General features: G+C 42.7%; 1 protein-coding gene across 2 annotated transcripts; it reads right to left on the bottom strand.

The window, feature by feature from the left end:
* Window positions 1-337: 337 nt before the first annotated feature.
* Window positions 338-9,179, bottom strand: LOC142015679 (pulmonary surfactant-associated protein A-like). Of its 2 annotated transcripts, none has more exons than XM_074999433.1 (4): window positions 8,966-9,179; window positions 6,399-6,518; window positions 4,788-4,958; window positions 338-2,381 (listed from the first exon to the last, which is right to left on the bottom strand). In XM_074999433.1, exons 1-4 carry the CDS (start codon window positions 9,138-9,140, stop codon window positions 2,005-2,007), a joined length of 843 nt encoding a protein of 280 aa, XP_074855534.1. In that variant the 5' UTR covers window positions 9,141-9,179; the 3' UTR covers window positions 338-2,004. The 2 variants fall into 2 exon arrangements, with proteins under 2 accessions (XP_074855534.1, XP_074855535.1); XM_074999434.1 differs by having other exon boundaries at window positions 4,881-4,958.
* Between the last annotated feature and the right edge of the window lie 5,668 nt (window positions 9,180-14,847).

The raw sequence follows: 14,847 nt of genomic DNA, 5'->3' as shown, positions 1-14,847 counted from the left end.
AAGTTGGATTAGAGATCACTGGAGAGCACGTTATAAGAAATAACTGCATCCTAATTCCACGGCCAGTAGACTAGAGTTTACCCATTTGGTTACTATTTAGCTTAGTGTATGAAAGCTGCAGCAGCTGAGCTCATGATATATAGGCATCTTTTGAAATGCAATGCTCACTGTGAAATTAAGCCTTTTACAACTATTGGTTCACTATACAGAGCCTGCCATTAGAGGCAATGTGCGTTAGAGTCCCTGTTAGGTCTCAGGGAGATTTAACTTCCTGCTTCTCAATGGTTTTGCTGAAAAAGAAGACACTTTTCTTGAATAAACACATTGACTGCTCGATGGTGCTACCTGAAACATTTAATTAACTTTACACAACTGAGTACAGAGACCAAGCTTTCTTTATGTGTGTTTGTCTCTAAACTTACAGGGTAAATATCAGTTTTCATGAACTTTAACGCATCAATACACACAACAGCCATTCCCACGGTGGTCAGGAGAAGGTAATAATCTTATTAAGAATTGCTGAATCTGAAAATGGTTTAGAAAAAGCCCCTGAACATCAGTTGTTTATTGTTTATTCAGATTGATCTTGATGCATACGAGAGCCAAGAAACCCCACATTTGGGTGAGGTGCAGAAAAGGAATTGTATGTGATATTTTGTCCATATCAAAGACAGATGGCAAAGACTCTGAGATTGGAGTGTCCTTTTTTTCTTATTACTACTTTTGCATTACAGCAGTACATAGAGGCACTGTGCATACATATATTAAGACACAACCCTTGTTCCCCATATCTTCCATGACAAACAGACAGGAAAGGTGAAGAATGGGAGGGGAAACAGAAACAGAAGGAAATGACTCACTCCAGGGCACACAGCACGTCAGCAGTAGAACAAGAAACAGAACTGCCATTTTGGTATTGACTTCAGTGGCACCAAAATTTACCCCAAGCTCTCAAGTCCTTTCCAGTCTAGTGGACCATACTGTCTCCCTCTATGTTTTTCAGCACCTGAACAAACAGGTAACTTTGCATCCCAATAGCCACATCATTAAAATCTCCTTCACAACATTGCTTCTTTCACGGCCTCAAATGCTATGTCTACACATCCAGGAAGACATCCAGAATTTGATTTCACATACCTGACAGAGATGCACAAAATGAACTGTCTGGGGTCAGCAGTCTACCCCTGTACTTCTTGCTATCATGCAGCGTAAGGGAGTTTGATGGAAGGAACTCCCGTCGACCTCCTTCTGTGTGAACATCCAGGTAAGTTGATTGCAGATAAGTCAATTCTAGCTATACAATTGCTGTAACTAGAACTGTGTATCTGCAACCAACTTACCTTCCCTCCCTAGTATTGGGATGGAAAGCTTTGGTGCACGCCTGCTGCACAGGGCATGAGGTGGCAATACAGAGGAGTCCCTTCCTCACATCCTAAAGTGGGAAATGATCACTCCCCTTTATGGTGCTAAGTCCAACAATATGCAGGCCAGGCCTGTCGATGGAGAGGTCCATGGGAGCAGTTGTTCACAGGTCCCTTTGAAGTGCCACAGCAGTACTGCTCTTCCACTGTGGGGGAGTGTGTGTGGGGATCCTATGCCACAGTCCAGGCAGCGCTGAGAGTTGAATGCTCCACCCCCTTCCATCCCATCTTGTCCTTTTCTGGTCTGATGAATGTGCTCAGATGCTCATGGGAGTGTTTAAAATCTATTCAATTTACATGTGATAAGAACAATATTATTTGCCCAGTGATCAGTAGGATACAGCAGACTCTACAATGAACCGTAAAATACTGTATATGACATTCCATAGTGCTACAAGAGAACATAGCATTTCACAGGCAAAACATCAGGACAAAATATATTACACCATGATTTTGTTTCTTGCAGATAAAATAATCACAGAAGCCATTAGCTCTATTGCTCATAGAACATGTTCCTGTTTATGTCTGAGGCACAGAATATCACATGGATTCTGCACTGGGAAATCACTTGGAGGGGTATGGTTTAAAATTCACAGATTGTAAGGCGGTACTGGTTGCATTTTTTGTCATTCCAGCTACCATCAGTGTACATCTCTACACAGCTTTCCCCTCCCTTGCCACTTGGCTCAGAATGGCGCCAATTGGTATAATTCAGAGGTTCCCCATCCAGATAATGGAACTGACCCGGCACAGCACTCTCCTTTATACCCAGATAAGCATATCTGTTAAACCGTTTCACAATCCCCAAAATAGCATCATTTTCCTGCTTGTTCCTGGGGGTGGCAATGGAGCCCCCCGCATGTTCACACGATTCTAATGTGGCTTCAAAGCTGACTTCTTTTCCATTGGTAGAGAGTATTTTTCCCCCCACTTCTGTTATTGCTCCTTCCAAAGCCAGGGCTACAAAGAAAAGTGCAAAGATCTAGTTAGTTTATCTTTATACTGTTTCCGTTGCTGCTATACTCCTGGGAAGGCAGAAAAACCATGTGGACAAGAGAGAAAGGAAAAGAAAAGAAAAAAGAAGAGAACATGAAAAAGGAAATAGGTTTAAAAAAAGGGAGAAAGAAAAGAGAAGGGAAGGAGGAGTAGAAAAGGTGGACTACTCCAGTCACAATCCCACCAGCTCTTAAATTTTTCACCTAGTCTCTCTCTCTCTCTCTCTCCAGGGGTGTGTGTGTGTGTGAGAAATCCCTCTCTCTCTCTCACACACACATCTTTCCACATATATATGCACATATATACAAACATATGCATGCGCGCGCGCGCACACACACACACACACACATATATTTCCCCCATGGACATCTGTTTCCTTACAACCTAAACACAGTTTCAGAGCTACTCTTTTATGTGAAATCAGCAGAGCTCCTGAAAAAAAAATCTAATTTTTAAAAGAAGAAAGGAAAGTAATTTTGATAATATATATGATTTTCTTTCCAATTTTCCCCACCACATGTAATGACCTAGAGTGGCTATGGACTGCTGAGAATATAGAATCATAGAATTATAGCACTAGGAGGGACCTCTAGAGGTTGTCCAGTCCAATCCCCTGACCTCATGGCAGGTAAAGTGTTCCCTGTAAGCTGAGAACTTGGGCAGCCACCCAGGAGAGATTCAAATGCTGCCCAGCTGATTAGCAGAGCACCCACAGCTACTCACAAACAGCTGCATACCTTTCTATTGGTGGTGCACATACACACGTCTTGGTGAACATAACCAAATATATTCTGCCCTTGCATAGAAAAAATTAAAAGAAACATGCTGTTCACCATTGATAACTATGCTCTGGGAACAGTTATTCAAGTAGTTACGTACCCACCTAATAGCAGCGCCATCTAGGTTGTATTTGCCTAGTCTGTTGATGAGAAACTCATGCAAGACTTCATCAAATGCTTTACTGAAGTCTAGCCTACTGCTCCCCTGATTCACAAGTCCTGTTACCCTGTCAAAGAAAGCTATCAGATTGGTTTGACAAGATTTGTTCTTGACAAATCTGTGCAGTTAGTTATCACATTATTAGCCTTCAGATGTGCCTAGTCTGTTTCGATCCTACAGGTTTAAAACTCACAAAAGGAAGTTTTTCTTCACACAGCTCATAGCAGACCTGTGGAACTCCTTGCCAGGGCTACGTCTACACTAGCCAAACACTTTGAAAAGGCCATTCAAATGGTCGTTTCAAAGTTTACTAATGAAACGCTGAAATACATATTCAGCGCTTCATTACCATGTGGGCGGCCATGGCACTTCGAAATTGACGCGGCTCGCCGCTGTGCGGCTCACCCAGACAGGGCTCCTTTTCGAAAGGACCCTGCCTACTTCGAAGTCCCCTTATTCCTATGAGCAGATGGGAATAAGGGGACTTCGAAGTAGCCGGGGTCCTTTCGAAAAGGAGCTCCGTCTGGACGAGCCACACAGTGGCAAGCCGTGTCAATTTCGAAGTGCCGCAACTGCCCGCATGCTAATGAGGCACTGAATATGTATTTCAGCGCTTCATTAGTAAACTTCAAAACGGCCATTTGCATGGCCATTTGAAAGTTTTTGGCTAGTGTAGACGTAGCCAAAGAAATACATTGACCAGTCTTTTTTGGGTCCTTACGTGGCCCCCAGTACTACGGTAATATCTAAATGCTTCACAAGTGGTCTTCACAATGCTCCTGCCAGTAGGAAAGAGCTAATATCTTGTTATGGTCCAGAAAAACTGTGTGACTTGCTCACAGTCTCACAAGATGCTTGTAGCAGGGCAAGAACGAAACCTTGGCCTCCCACATCTTGGGTAGATGGCTGAATCAACTTTCCTCATCTTCCAGTGTGCCACAAACACCTCAAGATACTTAACTGGTATTTGGAAAGAAGTTTTGGTGAGGAAAGTTTTAAATGCAGTTTTTGAAATGTGACTTTTAGTATGTCTACACAGCAGCCTTATTCTGAAATAAACTAATCCAAACAGCTTATTTTGAAATAACTCTGCTACACACAAATATGCATTTTGAAATAGCACTTAGCTATTTCAAAATACAGCATCAACAGATATAGCACTTATTTTGAATCAGAGACATTGAGCGCCATAGGGCTTATTTTGAAATAGGCTCTATCCTCTGTCTAAATAGCCCCTATTTTGAAATACTTATTTCAAAATAGGTGCTATTCCTTGTGCTATTCATCCTGTGGAATGAAGTTTACCAATTTGAAAATAAGTCAACTGCTATTTCAAATTTATTTCAAAATAGTTGCATTGTGTTAGATGCTAGGATAGTTATTTCAAAATAAGGGCTGTTATTTCAAAATAACTTTGTTGTGTAGACCTACCCTTAGTGTAAGTTGGGATATTATGGAGGTCATTTTGCACATTGAATGGTATGCAAATTTCAGGAGAGGAAAGAGGAACAGAAGAAAGAGTACCTCCTTCCAGTCTGGTAATTTGATGTTTTAAATGCTGGAGGATTTCTTGTAATTCAGGATCAACAGAAGCAGGCAGACCTACAGATAAAAATAATAATTATGCAATAAATTTAAATTAGACTTCACTGGTATTAAAAATTCATCATATACAATCAAGGTGACTGATCGACTTGCCAGGCCACTAGGCAATATGGGCAGGGATGGCGCCATATCCCCAGAAAGGGCAGGCTTCTGCTGAAGGGGCAGGGCTGAGGACAGAGCCTCCGGTTGAGAGGTCCCCAAGCCAGCCTTTTGGGACTACTCAAAGTGCACCACTTGGGACTCAGACAGAAATTTAATGGGCTTGGGGCTCTGTCTGTTGCTGCTGGAACCCCTGGCCCTTTAAAATCACTGGGCCCCAGGGCAGCTGCCCCCTTTGCTTCCCCATTGGTGGGCCTGTATATACTTAATAATGATTTTCCAATATTGGCTTGTATTTGATATATTTGTTTCATTTTCTGTGGTAGAAAATTTTATTTCCCTCTTCATAAATAATTAGTTTATGTATTTTCAAAGAAACCGTATCACACACTGATTTTCTAATAGATAATATGTAAAATAAATGACTTTTGAAACTCCAGCTCTGGAGTATATTTAAAGCACATTACATGTGAAACTAGATGTTTTTATCTAACTGGAAGTCTTCTGTGTGTGATGTTCATGAAAGGATTAATAGTTGTAACAGTAACTTGCCTAGGTTGAGCCAGTCAGAGCTCACTGTAATGTTAAATTTGCAAGTTGCTCTCCACAATGGAAAGCTTTAAAGGTTTCCTGTGATATGGAACAGATTTTCAACTCTCTTCTTTGGTCATATAGTTTCCTTTAGGTTCAGTTTAACTCTTTCAAGTTTATGGTACGCTTCTACTCTGAGTAGCGATTGCGCAAAAGTCATTGTAGGGTTCCATGGAGGTTTCCTCCTAGAGGTCACATGAAATAGCCACAGTTTATAGGGAAAGAGATTGAAACCAAGAACAAGCCCACCACCCCCACAAAATAAAAAACCTCCTGGCACACATCTTCAACATGAGATCTGAGAATCTAGCTGGCTATTTACTGTCACACAAATCATCACCAGTAATAAAAGCTTCAGCAGGCCAAATCGCCTATCAGTGACACCTGCACAGTCCTTTTGCCATCAATGGACTGCATCACTGAACCTGATTGGAAGTCCGTACAGATTTCTGTTGATGCTGCGTAAGGAGGAGTGGATTCTTTCTCACTGTCTCAGAGCTAAGTTTCTGCTGCATTTGTAAAATGACTAAATTTTCTGCTAGCAGTAAATTGTAGTTAATACAGTCACATAGACACAACCAAGGAACAGATCAGTTGAATGGTAAACATGTCATTTTCACATGGTTTTTTTTTAATAGGAGAACTTCACTTAATGGACTCAGTTACATTTCCTTGGACTACTTCACACACAGCACTATTACCTGCTTTTTGGACTAAACATAGCTGAGCCTTTGCTATTCTATTCACCTTGTGGTCCACGCTCCCCTTTTTCCCCTGGGTTGCCTTTTTCACCCTTGGGTCCTTGTGGCCCAGGAATCCCATCTCTTCCGGGAAGGCCTGGCATGCCACTAGGTGGCCCCTGAGGACCTGGAGAAGAGAAGCACACCAATGAGCAATGTACAAAACTTCTTTTCAATGGATGCATTTCATGGAAAATTCAGATTAAGCCTTGGTTTAACAGCTGCTGGCCTGCAAACAGCTCTCTGTATTGTGCTGCTGAATCACTTCATTAATGCACAAGCCTCAGTTGACCTTGGCTGTGTAACAAAGGCAAAACACTGACCCCCTGGAGTGAGCATCCAAATGCATGTTAGCATCCCAAATACTTGGAGCTGGAAAAAGTTTCTGTTCTCCCTCATGCATGGAAGGAATATTGCGGAATGCAACAATCAGCCTCTGCAGGTGGTGCATTGGTGCACACAGACTTCTGACATCAACAGGCTGAGCAGTGCATCGGAAGCCTATTTATTACACCGGCATGTTATAGCTGTCAGGCATTGCATTTTCTCTAGTTTACTTTAAAAACCAGTTTAGATGAGCATCAGAGAGTGTTCTTCTGCATGAGAGTGGTTTCCACTGAAAAGGTGATAGAAAAGAAATGGGGAAAGCTATGCTAATTTTCTGCTCTAATTCTTTCTTATTTTAAGAATTTCTTTCTCCTCATGTGCCCAATAAATCAGCTCTAGCATGTGCCCAAGAGCTGCATTCCATCTCCTTTTCTTGAAAAAAAATTAATGTGCTCTGTAGATCAGCTTCCCACTTAACTTAACACTGGAAAGTGAGTTTAAAAATGGATGAAGGAGCCACAGACTTGTGCTGTAAGGGAAGGTTCTCATTGTGAAGTGGCAAGGCAGTGGAGGTGGGGGGGTCCAACTCTATGACCCTGGAAGTGGGAGGTCTACTAGTGAAACAGGCAGAGCTGGGGCCAGCCAGCCCTCAGTGCTGTCCTGATCATGGTGCACTTTCTGCAGGCCCTCAACACGGCCAAGCGCATGCCAAATGGCACTCCAGCAGCAATGGTAAAGGCCTGGGGCAGTAGCACCAGTGGCAGCTGGGAGCTATGGGCCCCTTTTATACCACAAGACTCTGGGCCAACTGTCCCTTTTGCCCCTTATGGGGGGCTGGGGGACAAATTAAGAGTTGGAGCTGAGTGGGAAATTATTTCCACAACAGTCTTTGAGATGTCAGTTTTCTTTTCTGTGCCAAATCCAGATAAAAAGGAGAAATCATAAAGTGAGTCACATCAGCTGAAGTGTTCTATTTCTGTAATTTTGAGACTTTTTGGTTTTGGCCTTTTATACCCACTTCTTTTTTCAAACTTTGCAACTCAGCTAAAAAAGAAACAAAAGCTGGGTTTGATCCAAGCCCCACATTTCTTTCTCAAAACATATCAAAATTGGATATTTTACAAATTTGAATCCTTTCCCCCAATTTTTTCTAATTGTGAGACCTGTGGAAAGTAACCTTCCCTGCAAATCATTGTGGTTTTGACAAATTGACCTTGTATGACAAAAATTAAAATTCCTAAGCAGCTGTATTATAAGTACTCCTTTTTATTTCTCCTTCAGCTTCTTGAACTTCTGCCAAAGAACTGCTTTTGTTTCCCCCCATTTCCACAATGTTCACATTCCTCTCACTCCACGCCAACAGACAGTCACGACAAGTTGGAGACAAAGGGCAATTCCACTCTCAGCAGAAATCCACTGTAGTCGCTGACTTGATCTTAAAATAGCCCCAGTGTGCACTAAGTAGAACTCATCATTTTCAAATTTTCACCTGACTCAAGAAAAAACAAGATAAACCATTTTGTTTATTAAGCCTAATAGTCAACACCTCTTAAGGTCACCTCCTGCTGCTTGCACAAAATGGATTGCATTTGCCCCACCTCTTCTTCAAGGCCACGTTCCCCTGGGCTCACTTGCTCTCCCTCCCTCTTTCAGTAATTTTCCCCAGGTTGGGGAGAGTGGTTTGGAGCTTGGGGGAGAGTGAGAGCTGTGGGTAGGAGTTCCAACTTTGGGGCTGGGCTGGGGATGGGGGTGCAGGAAGGATGGAATCAAAGAGTTTGGACGGTTGGGAAAGGAAGATCAGGGCTGGGGAAGGGGAATGGAAGGAGGTCAGCACTTACCTCAAGAAGCTCCCAGAAGCAGCATCACATCTCCTTTCCAACCCATAGGTGGCAGCATGGCCAGGTGGCTCTGTCTGCTGCCCTGTCCACAAAAGCTGCTCTTGCAGTTCCCATTAGCTGAAGTTCCTGGCCAATGGGAGCTTCAGAGCTGGTGCTTGGAGTGGGGTGTAGCCCCCTACTTGTACCTGTGCATAGGAGCCAGAGGCAGGACATGCTGCTGGTTATCAGAGGGGCATGGAGCCAAGAAAGGCAGCCCAACTACACTGCCAACCCGATTTTAAACAGCCTGTCATCAGTGCTGATTGGAGCTGCCAGGGTCCCATTTTAACCAGGCAGTAACCTGTCGTAAACCAGAAACATGTCAACCCTAATACATCTATTTAACAGGGGAGACAACAACGGATGGTACCTGGTGGGCCTGGGTCGCCTTTCATGCCGTCCCTTCCATCTCTTCCAGGCAATCCGTTGGTTCCAGGGGTTCCAGGGATTCCAGGAGCTCCTGCACACTTCTCCTCAGCATGACATGTCACCACAAAAACAGCTGCAGCTGCAGCAAGTATGTGAAATGACAGGGGTGACAGCATTGTCTAGGCCAGCCACAAAAGCAAGTTTCATATACCGGGCAAGGCTGCATTGAGAAAAATAGGAGTTGATTTAGACTAACCGAAAATAATGAAGTAGGGGTCATTGTCAGTTTCAAATTTGGTGTGGAATGAAGCCTTCAGTTTAGGATTAAATCAAACTTACATTGCCCAAGCTTGTGAGATAACATTAAAATGACCATTCATTCTTTGGTGCCAAAGGTAATAAATCATCCTCTTTTTTTTATAATTGCTTTATGTATAGCAAATGTAATATTACATGGCAGTTTTGAAAGATGCATCATTCCAAACATTAACTTGCAAGCAGGAATGAGTCTCATGTTATATGTAGCAGACCATAGGCTGACTGAATTGGAAATAATATTATTATACACAACAAGTCTAAATGATTCAAGTGGTGAAAACATGCACAAACTAAACAAGATATTTTTGATAATACTTTCTTCTCAATTTTAACCAACCATGCAGCTGGTTGAAATTTTGGAAATATCTGAAGTGTGACCAAATTTAAAAAAAAAAATCAAAACTTTTTCTACTCTGCTATCATTACAATCTACTAAGAAATTAATGAAAATGAACAGATGTCACTAGAGCATGAATTCTCATCCAGTTCTTAGCATTGTTCAGATGCAGCAGTGAGAGTGGCTCTCCTATCCTCCCTTTTGTTACTGTGTCCTTGATAGATGAGATCTCATGTATTACGTTAGACTTCTGCATCCATTTAGAGACCTACTGACTTCACACTAGTCAGGTTCCAGATCCTTTGTGTATTAGAATAGAAAAGCAACTGTTCTACGCTAAGGGCATGTTGGCACAGCATTTTTGAGACAAGACTGCAGCATGGGAAGTGTGACAGGGTCAGGCCAGCAGACCCTGTTAGGAAGGGGAAAAGACACAGGACGCAGCCACGGCGAGGGGAGGAAGGAAAACAGCGGTTTAAGCAGGCAGGTGAGAGCAACAGGGAGGGACTGCAATGAAGTAATGAAAGCCAGCTAATCTCATGGCTGGCAGGGCTTTTAGAAGCCATCCCAGGTAGGGAAGTTGGGAGCATGAGAGGAGGCAGGGAAGCAGCTGAGAATGAGATAAGAAGAGATAAGATAGATAAGGAGACAGGCAGTATTTGCAAAAAATGGGGGAGGGGGAGGATAGGTGGGAAGGGAGTAGCTTGACCAAAGAGTGTCTGGGCTTCCTCCTCCCAGTGAGACTGAAAGCCTTGACCATGGTGGGAGTGCTGGGGAAAGACTAACCAACCGGCCCAGACAGACAGAGGTGAGTGCAGCCCAAACCCTCCAGCAAAAGGGAGAAGTGTACGACATGGTGATACCTTGCCATAGAAAGCATACCTTACCTAGCTAGCTTGCTAAAGATAGCTGTGCAGCTGCAATGGCACAGGTTACCCATTTAAGTACAATCCCACCCATACCCTTGGTACTTACTCAGTCCACGCCACTGGGGCTACAGTGCTGTTAACACACTAGCTTACTCAAAGCTAGCTCTGATATGCCAATGTGTTGTGTCCCAATCACTGTATAAACATTCCCCAATTCTGGCCCTTCCTCTCTCTTCTCTCTCCTCACAACTCAGCATTTCTCAAGCAACTCCACTTTTGGATGAAATCACTCATCTGAGTAGACTGGAATAGTAATAAGGCAGGTACATATAATACAACATTTGAAAATAAAATAGAAAATGTAAAGGGAAAGGTTTGCAGAATGGCCTAAGTGATGTTCTTTGTAGTTTTATGAAGAGTTCTACTCACCCTTGTGCTCTGAAGTAGAAGAAAGACAAAGTCCTCAGAAGTGTCATTTATATAGTACATGACTTGATAACCCGCCTTCATACCAAAGTGGAGGCTGGATAGGCATGATTTCCTTTTTTTTGTTCCCATACTTACTTTGTTACTCAAATACTTAGAAAAGCTTCATGAACTGTGCAACACTGATTTTCTCAATTAAAGTAACAAGTTATGTTTTAATGGAGAAAAAACATCTTTAGCAGAATGTACAGTCAAAGAATTTTTGAGAGTTAATTTAAAGCATAAAAAATGTTCATGGTGTTTTCAATACATCTAATTCCCAAAATGACTCTTTGCTAGTGTTAAAAAGATTAAATCTTCATGGCAAGAAAGAATCATCTTAGTACAATGGCCTTAGTACTACAGCCCATGGCTTGTTGGATAGGGTGCTGACCTGGGATTTACAAACACAAGCGTCTAGTCCTACCTCTGCTAACTGGCTGGTGTTGAGTAAATGACTCTCTCCATGCCTCAGTTCTCTCCAACTATAAAAGAAGGCTGTGATTTTCTTTGAGAGCTACTGGTAACAACCATCAAAAGCTTGATGTTATTTTTAAGGTTCTAGACTAGGACCAATTGTGGGTTTGGTTTCAGCTTTGCTACAAACTTCCACTATCAGCTAGGAAGTGACTTAATTTTCTTCTGCTTCAGTTTCTGACCCAGAAAATGATATTACTACTACTTTCTTTCTCCCATCCTTTTTCAGACTTCCCTAGTGAGACCATGAACTTGCCAGGTCAGGGACAGTCTCTAACTACGTGTACATATCATGTGTGCATAACAGGTCCCCAGTCTAGGCTAGGTACTCTAGGCGCTACTATAATATTATTAATAAGTAGTACTGTCATTCTGAGTATGGCATAAACCACATACAAGTCAGAATACACAAAACCCAGAAATCTGATGTGTGTACATCTTTGTAACACTTACAATTTATGGATTTGTAGTACTTCCCCCATAACAGAGTTTATACTTCAAAACCACTACCACCAAACAATCATCTAAAAAAATTGTCAATGTGGAATCACAACTAAACAATCACTAAAACCCAAAGAAGCAATCAAAAGAACAGAGACTTATAATCTATCCTTGAAAACAGCCTCTGTAATCAACCCATGAAATCAACCTGGAGAAAGACTACCAAACAGTGAATCACTATGACCTCCAATATGTGAAAGTTTCCTGAATTAATTATTCTATCACAGTATCCCACTTGTAAATATAAACTTCATAACCTAAAAATTTATATCTTCCCACAATTTGATACTCATACAATTCATCCCCTTTCATTTATTTGTTATTGAGGAAAAGCAAATGCTACCTATACCAATCAAAAATGAGTGTAAGGGTTTATCATCATTTGCGGAACAAGGCAGGTGTGGGTGCTCTGCCGTATAAAATACATAATCTTATTAACCATATTAACACAAGAGCTAGTTGTCCTTTGTGTTCAGATTACATATTTTTCCTGCTTTCTTATTTCTTTGAAGTTACATACTAAACCCACAAATTCAAGTAGCCTGCATACTACTTGACAAAAGTGTTCATTGTCTCAGCAAGTTACAGTTAAGTTAGATAGACCCATTGCATGCAGAAGGATCTAGGAGAAGTGGATGCCATTGATTTACCGTAACTCATTTCTGAGATTGTGACATGGGAAATAATTCTCATAAAAGATTTAACTCTGTGTCACACACAGAACATGTGAAAGGCCACATCTATGCAATAAATAAATGAATTTCTAGATTTGTTCTGCCAGGAAAAATGTGTGAGTTAGTGGAAAGGGCATTACTTGAATGTTTGTCACATTTACTAAACAAGGTACATGATAAATTAGTCATAAACCTAGCAACCTTGCCAAAAAAAAAAAAAAAACAACCAACAACAACAACAGGTGGACCAACACTTCAGAGAGAGTTTGTGTGAAAAAGGGGCATACACAGAGCTCACATTGTCTGTGCCTTTATCTCATTTCTTCACAAGACTTTTCCAGACTCTCATTTTCAGAAAAGGCAGGGGTGGTACCCTCCATAATTCAGAAATTCTCTCAGGAAGCACAAGTTCACACCAGTGCTAGCTCTGCCATTTCAGCTCCCAATAGTGGTAATGGTGATGACAGATGTAATCCAAAGGCCACTGAAGTCTATAGAAAGACTCCCAATGACTTCAGTGGGTTTTGCGTCATACCTCCGATTTTTTCCCCACTCAGTCATAGCTTACTCACGCCATGATTCTCTCTGTAGCCCTTCATATCCAAATGTGGCAATCATCACCATCTGCTTCATTAGGCAAAGTCTCCTCAAGCTAACTCATTCTTTATACCAAGATGTTTTTCACTGACAATTTCTGTGCGAGGCATTTCTTTTTTTTTCCTCTTCTGTTTTGTTTCATTAAGTGTACCACAGGACCATAGCAGATATTAGCTTTTGGGGACCTGTGATGCTCCATGAGGTGTGTCTACACAGCAATGTGAGCCCTCAAGCTTAAGCTCTTTTGCATCTTCACACCAACTGTGTTAACCTAGAGATTTAACTTAGAGTCCCAGGATCCTGTGAGGCTGGAGGATCCAAGCCAGTGCTAAGATGGGATTTAAGTTCTAAGCCCTACAACTTTCCTGTGTGCACACAGCCTGGCTTGACCTGGCTCCTGGAAAGCCTCTGGGTTGTTCCTTCAGGCAACTTGCTTAGCCCTCTCTACACAGCCAGTCTATGGCGCAGTCCATTGCTCTCTATTACACATAGAACACATGCCCCTTCCATGTTAACTGCAGCTGCGCAGCCCAGCATGATCTGCTGCTCACCTGAATACCAGTTTACAAGGCCCACTATCAGACGGCCTGCAGTGTGTGCAATGGAGACCTGTCAGAAGAAGCTGTTTGCAAGATGAGAGCTGCTTCTTGGTCATAAGACCACAGCCAGCTTTTGGTGCCTGACACCCACTAACCTCAGAACACACACATACGCACAGGGAGAGTGGGGTGTGATCCAGGAACAAAGGACGGGTGGAGGGCAGGGGAAGGAAGGAATAAGTGGCTGCCCTACAGAGAGGAAGAAAGGCAGAGCTCCTGGTTCACCGCAGCTGGGAGATTACCCCCAACACCCTGACTGCTCTATCTCCCTGAAGGGCAGCCACTTGGTTTCCACTCTGGCCCTGGGTTCCCCCACCTTCCCTGGACCTATGTGGGCATATGCACCCATGAAGCATGCACAGTGAGTTGGAACCAGCCCCCAAACTTTCCTGTAGTGTCCTGAGGCTCTCTAATTCCTGCCTCTCAGGGCGTGAGTTTGTGTGGGGGGGCAGGGATAAGGAATCCCTGAGAGGCGCTAGAATACAATGCACCCCAAGCTCTGGGGATGCATTTCATGGCTCTGCAGCCAGCAGTGGCTGAGGTCTGGGGAGGCTTTTGTCTATGAACCCCCCGTCATATGTCAACCTTTAGAACAGACAGAAATAAATGAAAAGTCAAGCAAACAAAGCTGCCATCAGAGAACATCCCTATTTTAAAAATTAAGACTTGCAAAGTTGCATCAGAATAGTTTGACAGCCCTTGAGACTGATGCCCCAGTTATCTTCAGCAGAGGTGCCCCTGGGCATTTTCCTATCAATGAGACTCAGCCTGGAGGCAAAAAGCCCAGTTCTCTGACTACATGGTACTGCAGTATAAAGTCATCTCACACTCTAATGAGACAGCTGCCATTGGAGTGAATTATGCACCTCTGTACTTGTGCTCCTTATGGGTACCTGAGTCCCATCAACAGTGGCGTCACAGAAAGGAAATAGGGTGGGCAGGAGAGTTTTCTCACAGTGCAGCACATTCATAGTGCTAAAATGGCAACACTTGAGGTGGTGTGCAGGTAGTCTGGGGTAAGGTTACTTTGACTTGAGTCTGTGCAC

This window comes from Carettochelys insculpta, chromosome 7 (assembly GCF_033958435.1).
Source record: "Carettochelys insculpta isolate YL-2023 chromosome 7, ASM3395843v1, whole genome shotgun sequence".
Classification (NCBI taxonomy): Eukaryota; Metazoa; Chordata; order Testudines; family Carettochelyidae; genus Carettochelys; species Carettochelys insculpta.
The sequence above is the reverse complement of the archived record's forward strand: the minus strand, read 5'-3'. Positions and strand labels throughout refer to the sequence as shown.

Bases quoted from the DNA above. Each gene is read 5' to 3' on its own strand.
- LOC142015679 (XM_074999433.1), bottom strand. From the start codon at position 9,140: ATGCTGTCACCCCTGTCATTTCACATACTTGCTGCAGCTGCAGCTGTT. The intron at 6,519-8,965 runs GTACCATCCGTT...TCTCTTCTCCAG, and splicing joins AGGCGACCCAGGCCCACCAG to GTCCTCAGGGGCCACCTAGT. The intron at 2,382-4,787 runs GTAGGTCTACAC...TTTTCTTTGTAG, and splicing joins TATCCCAACTTACACTAAGG to CCCTGGCTTTGGAAGGAGCA.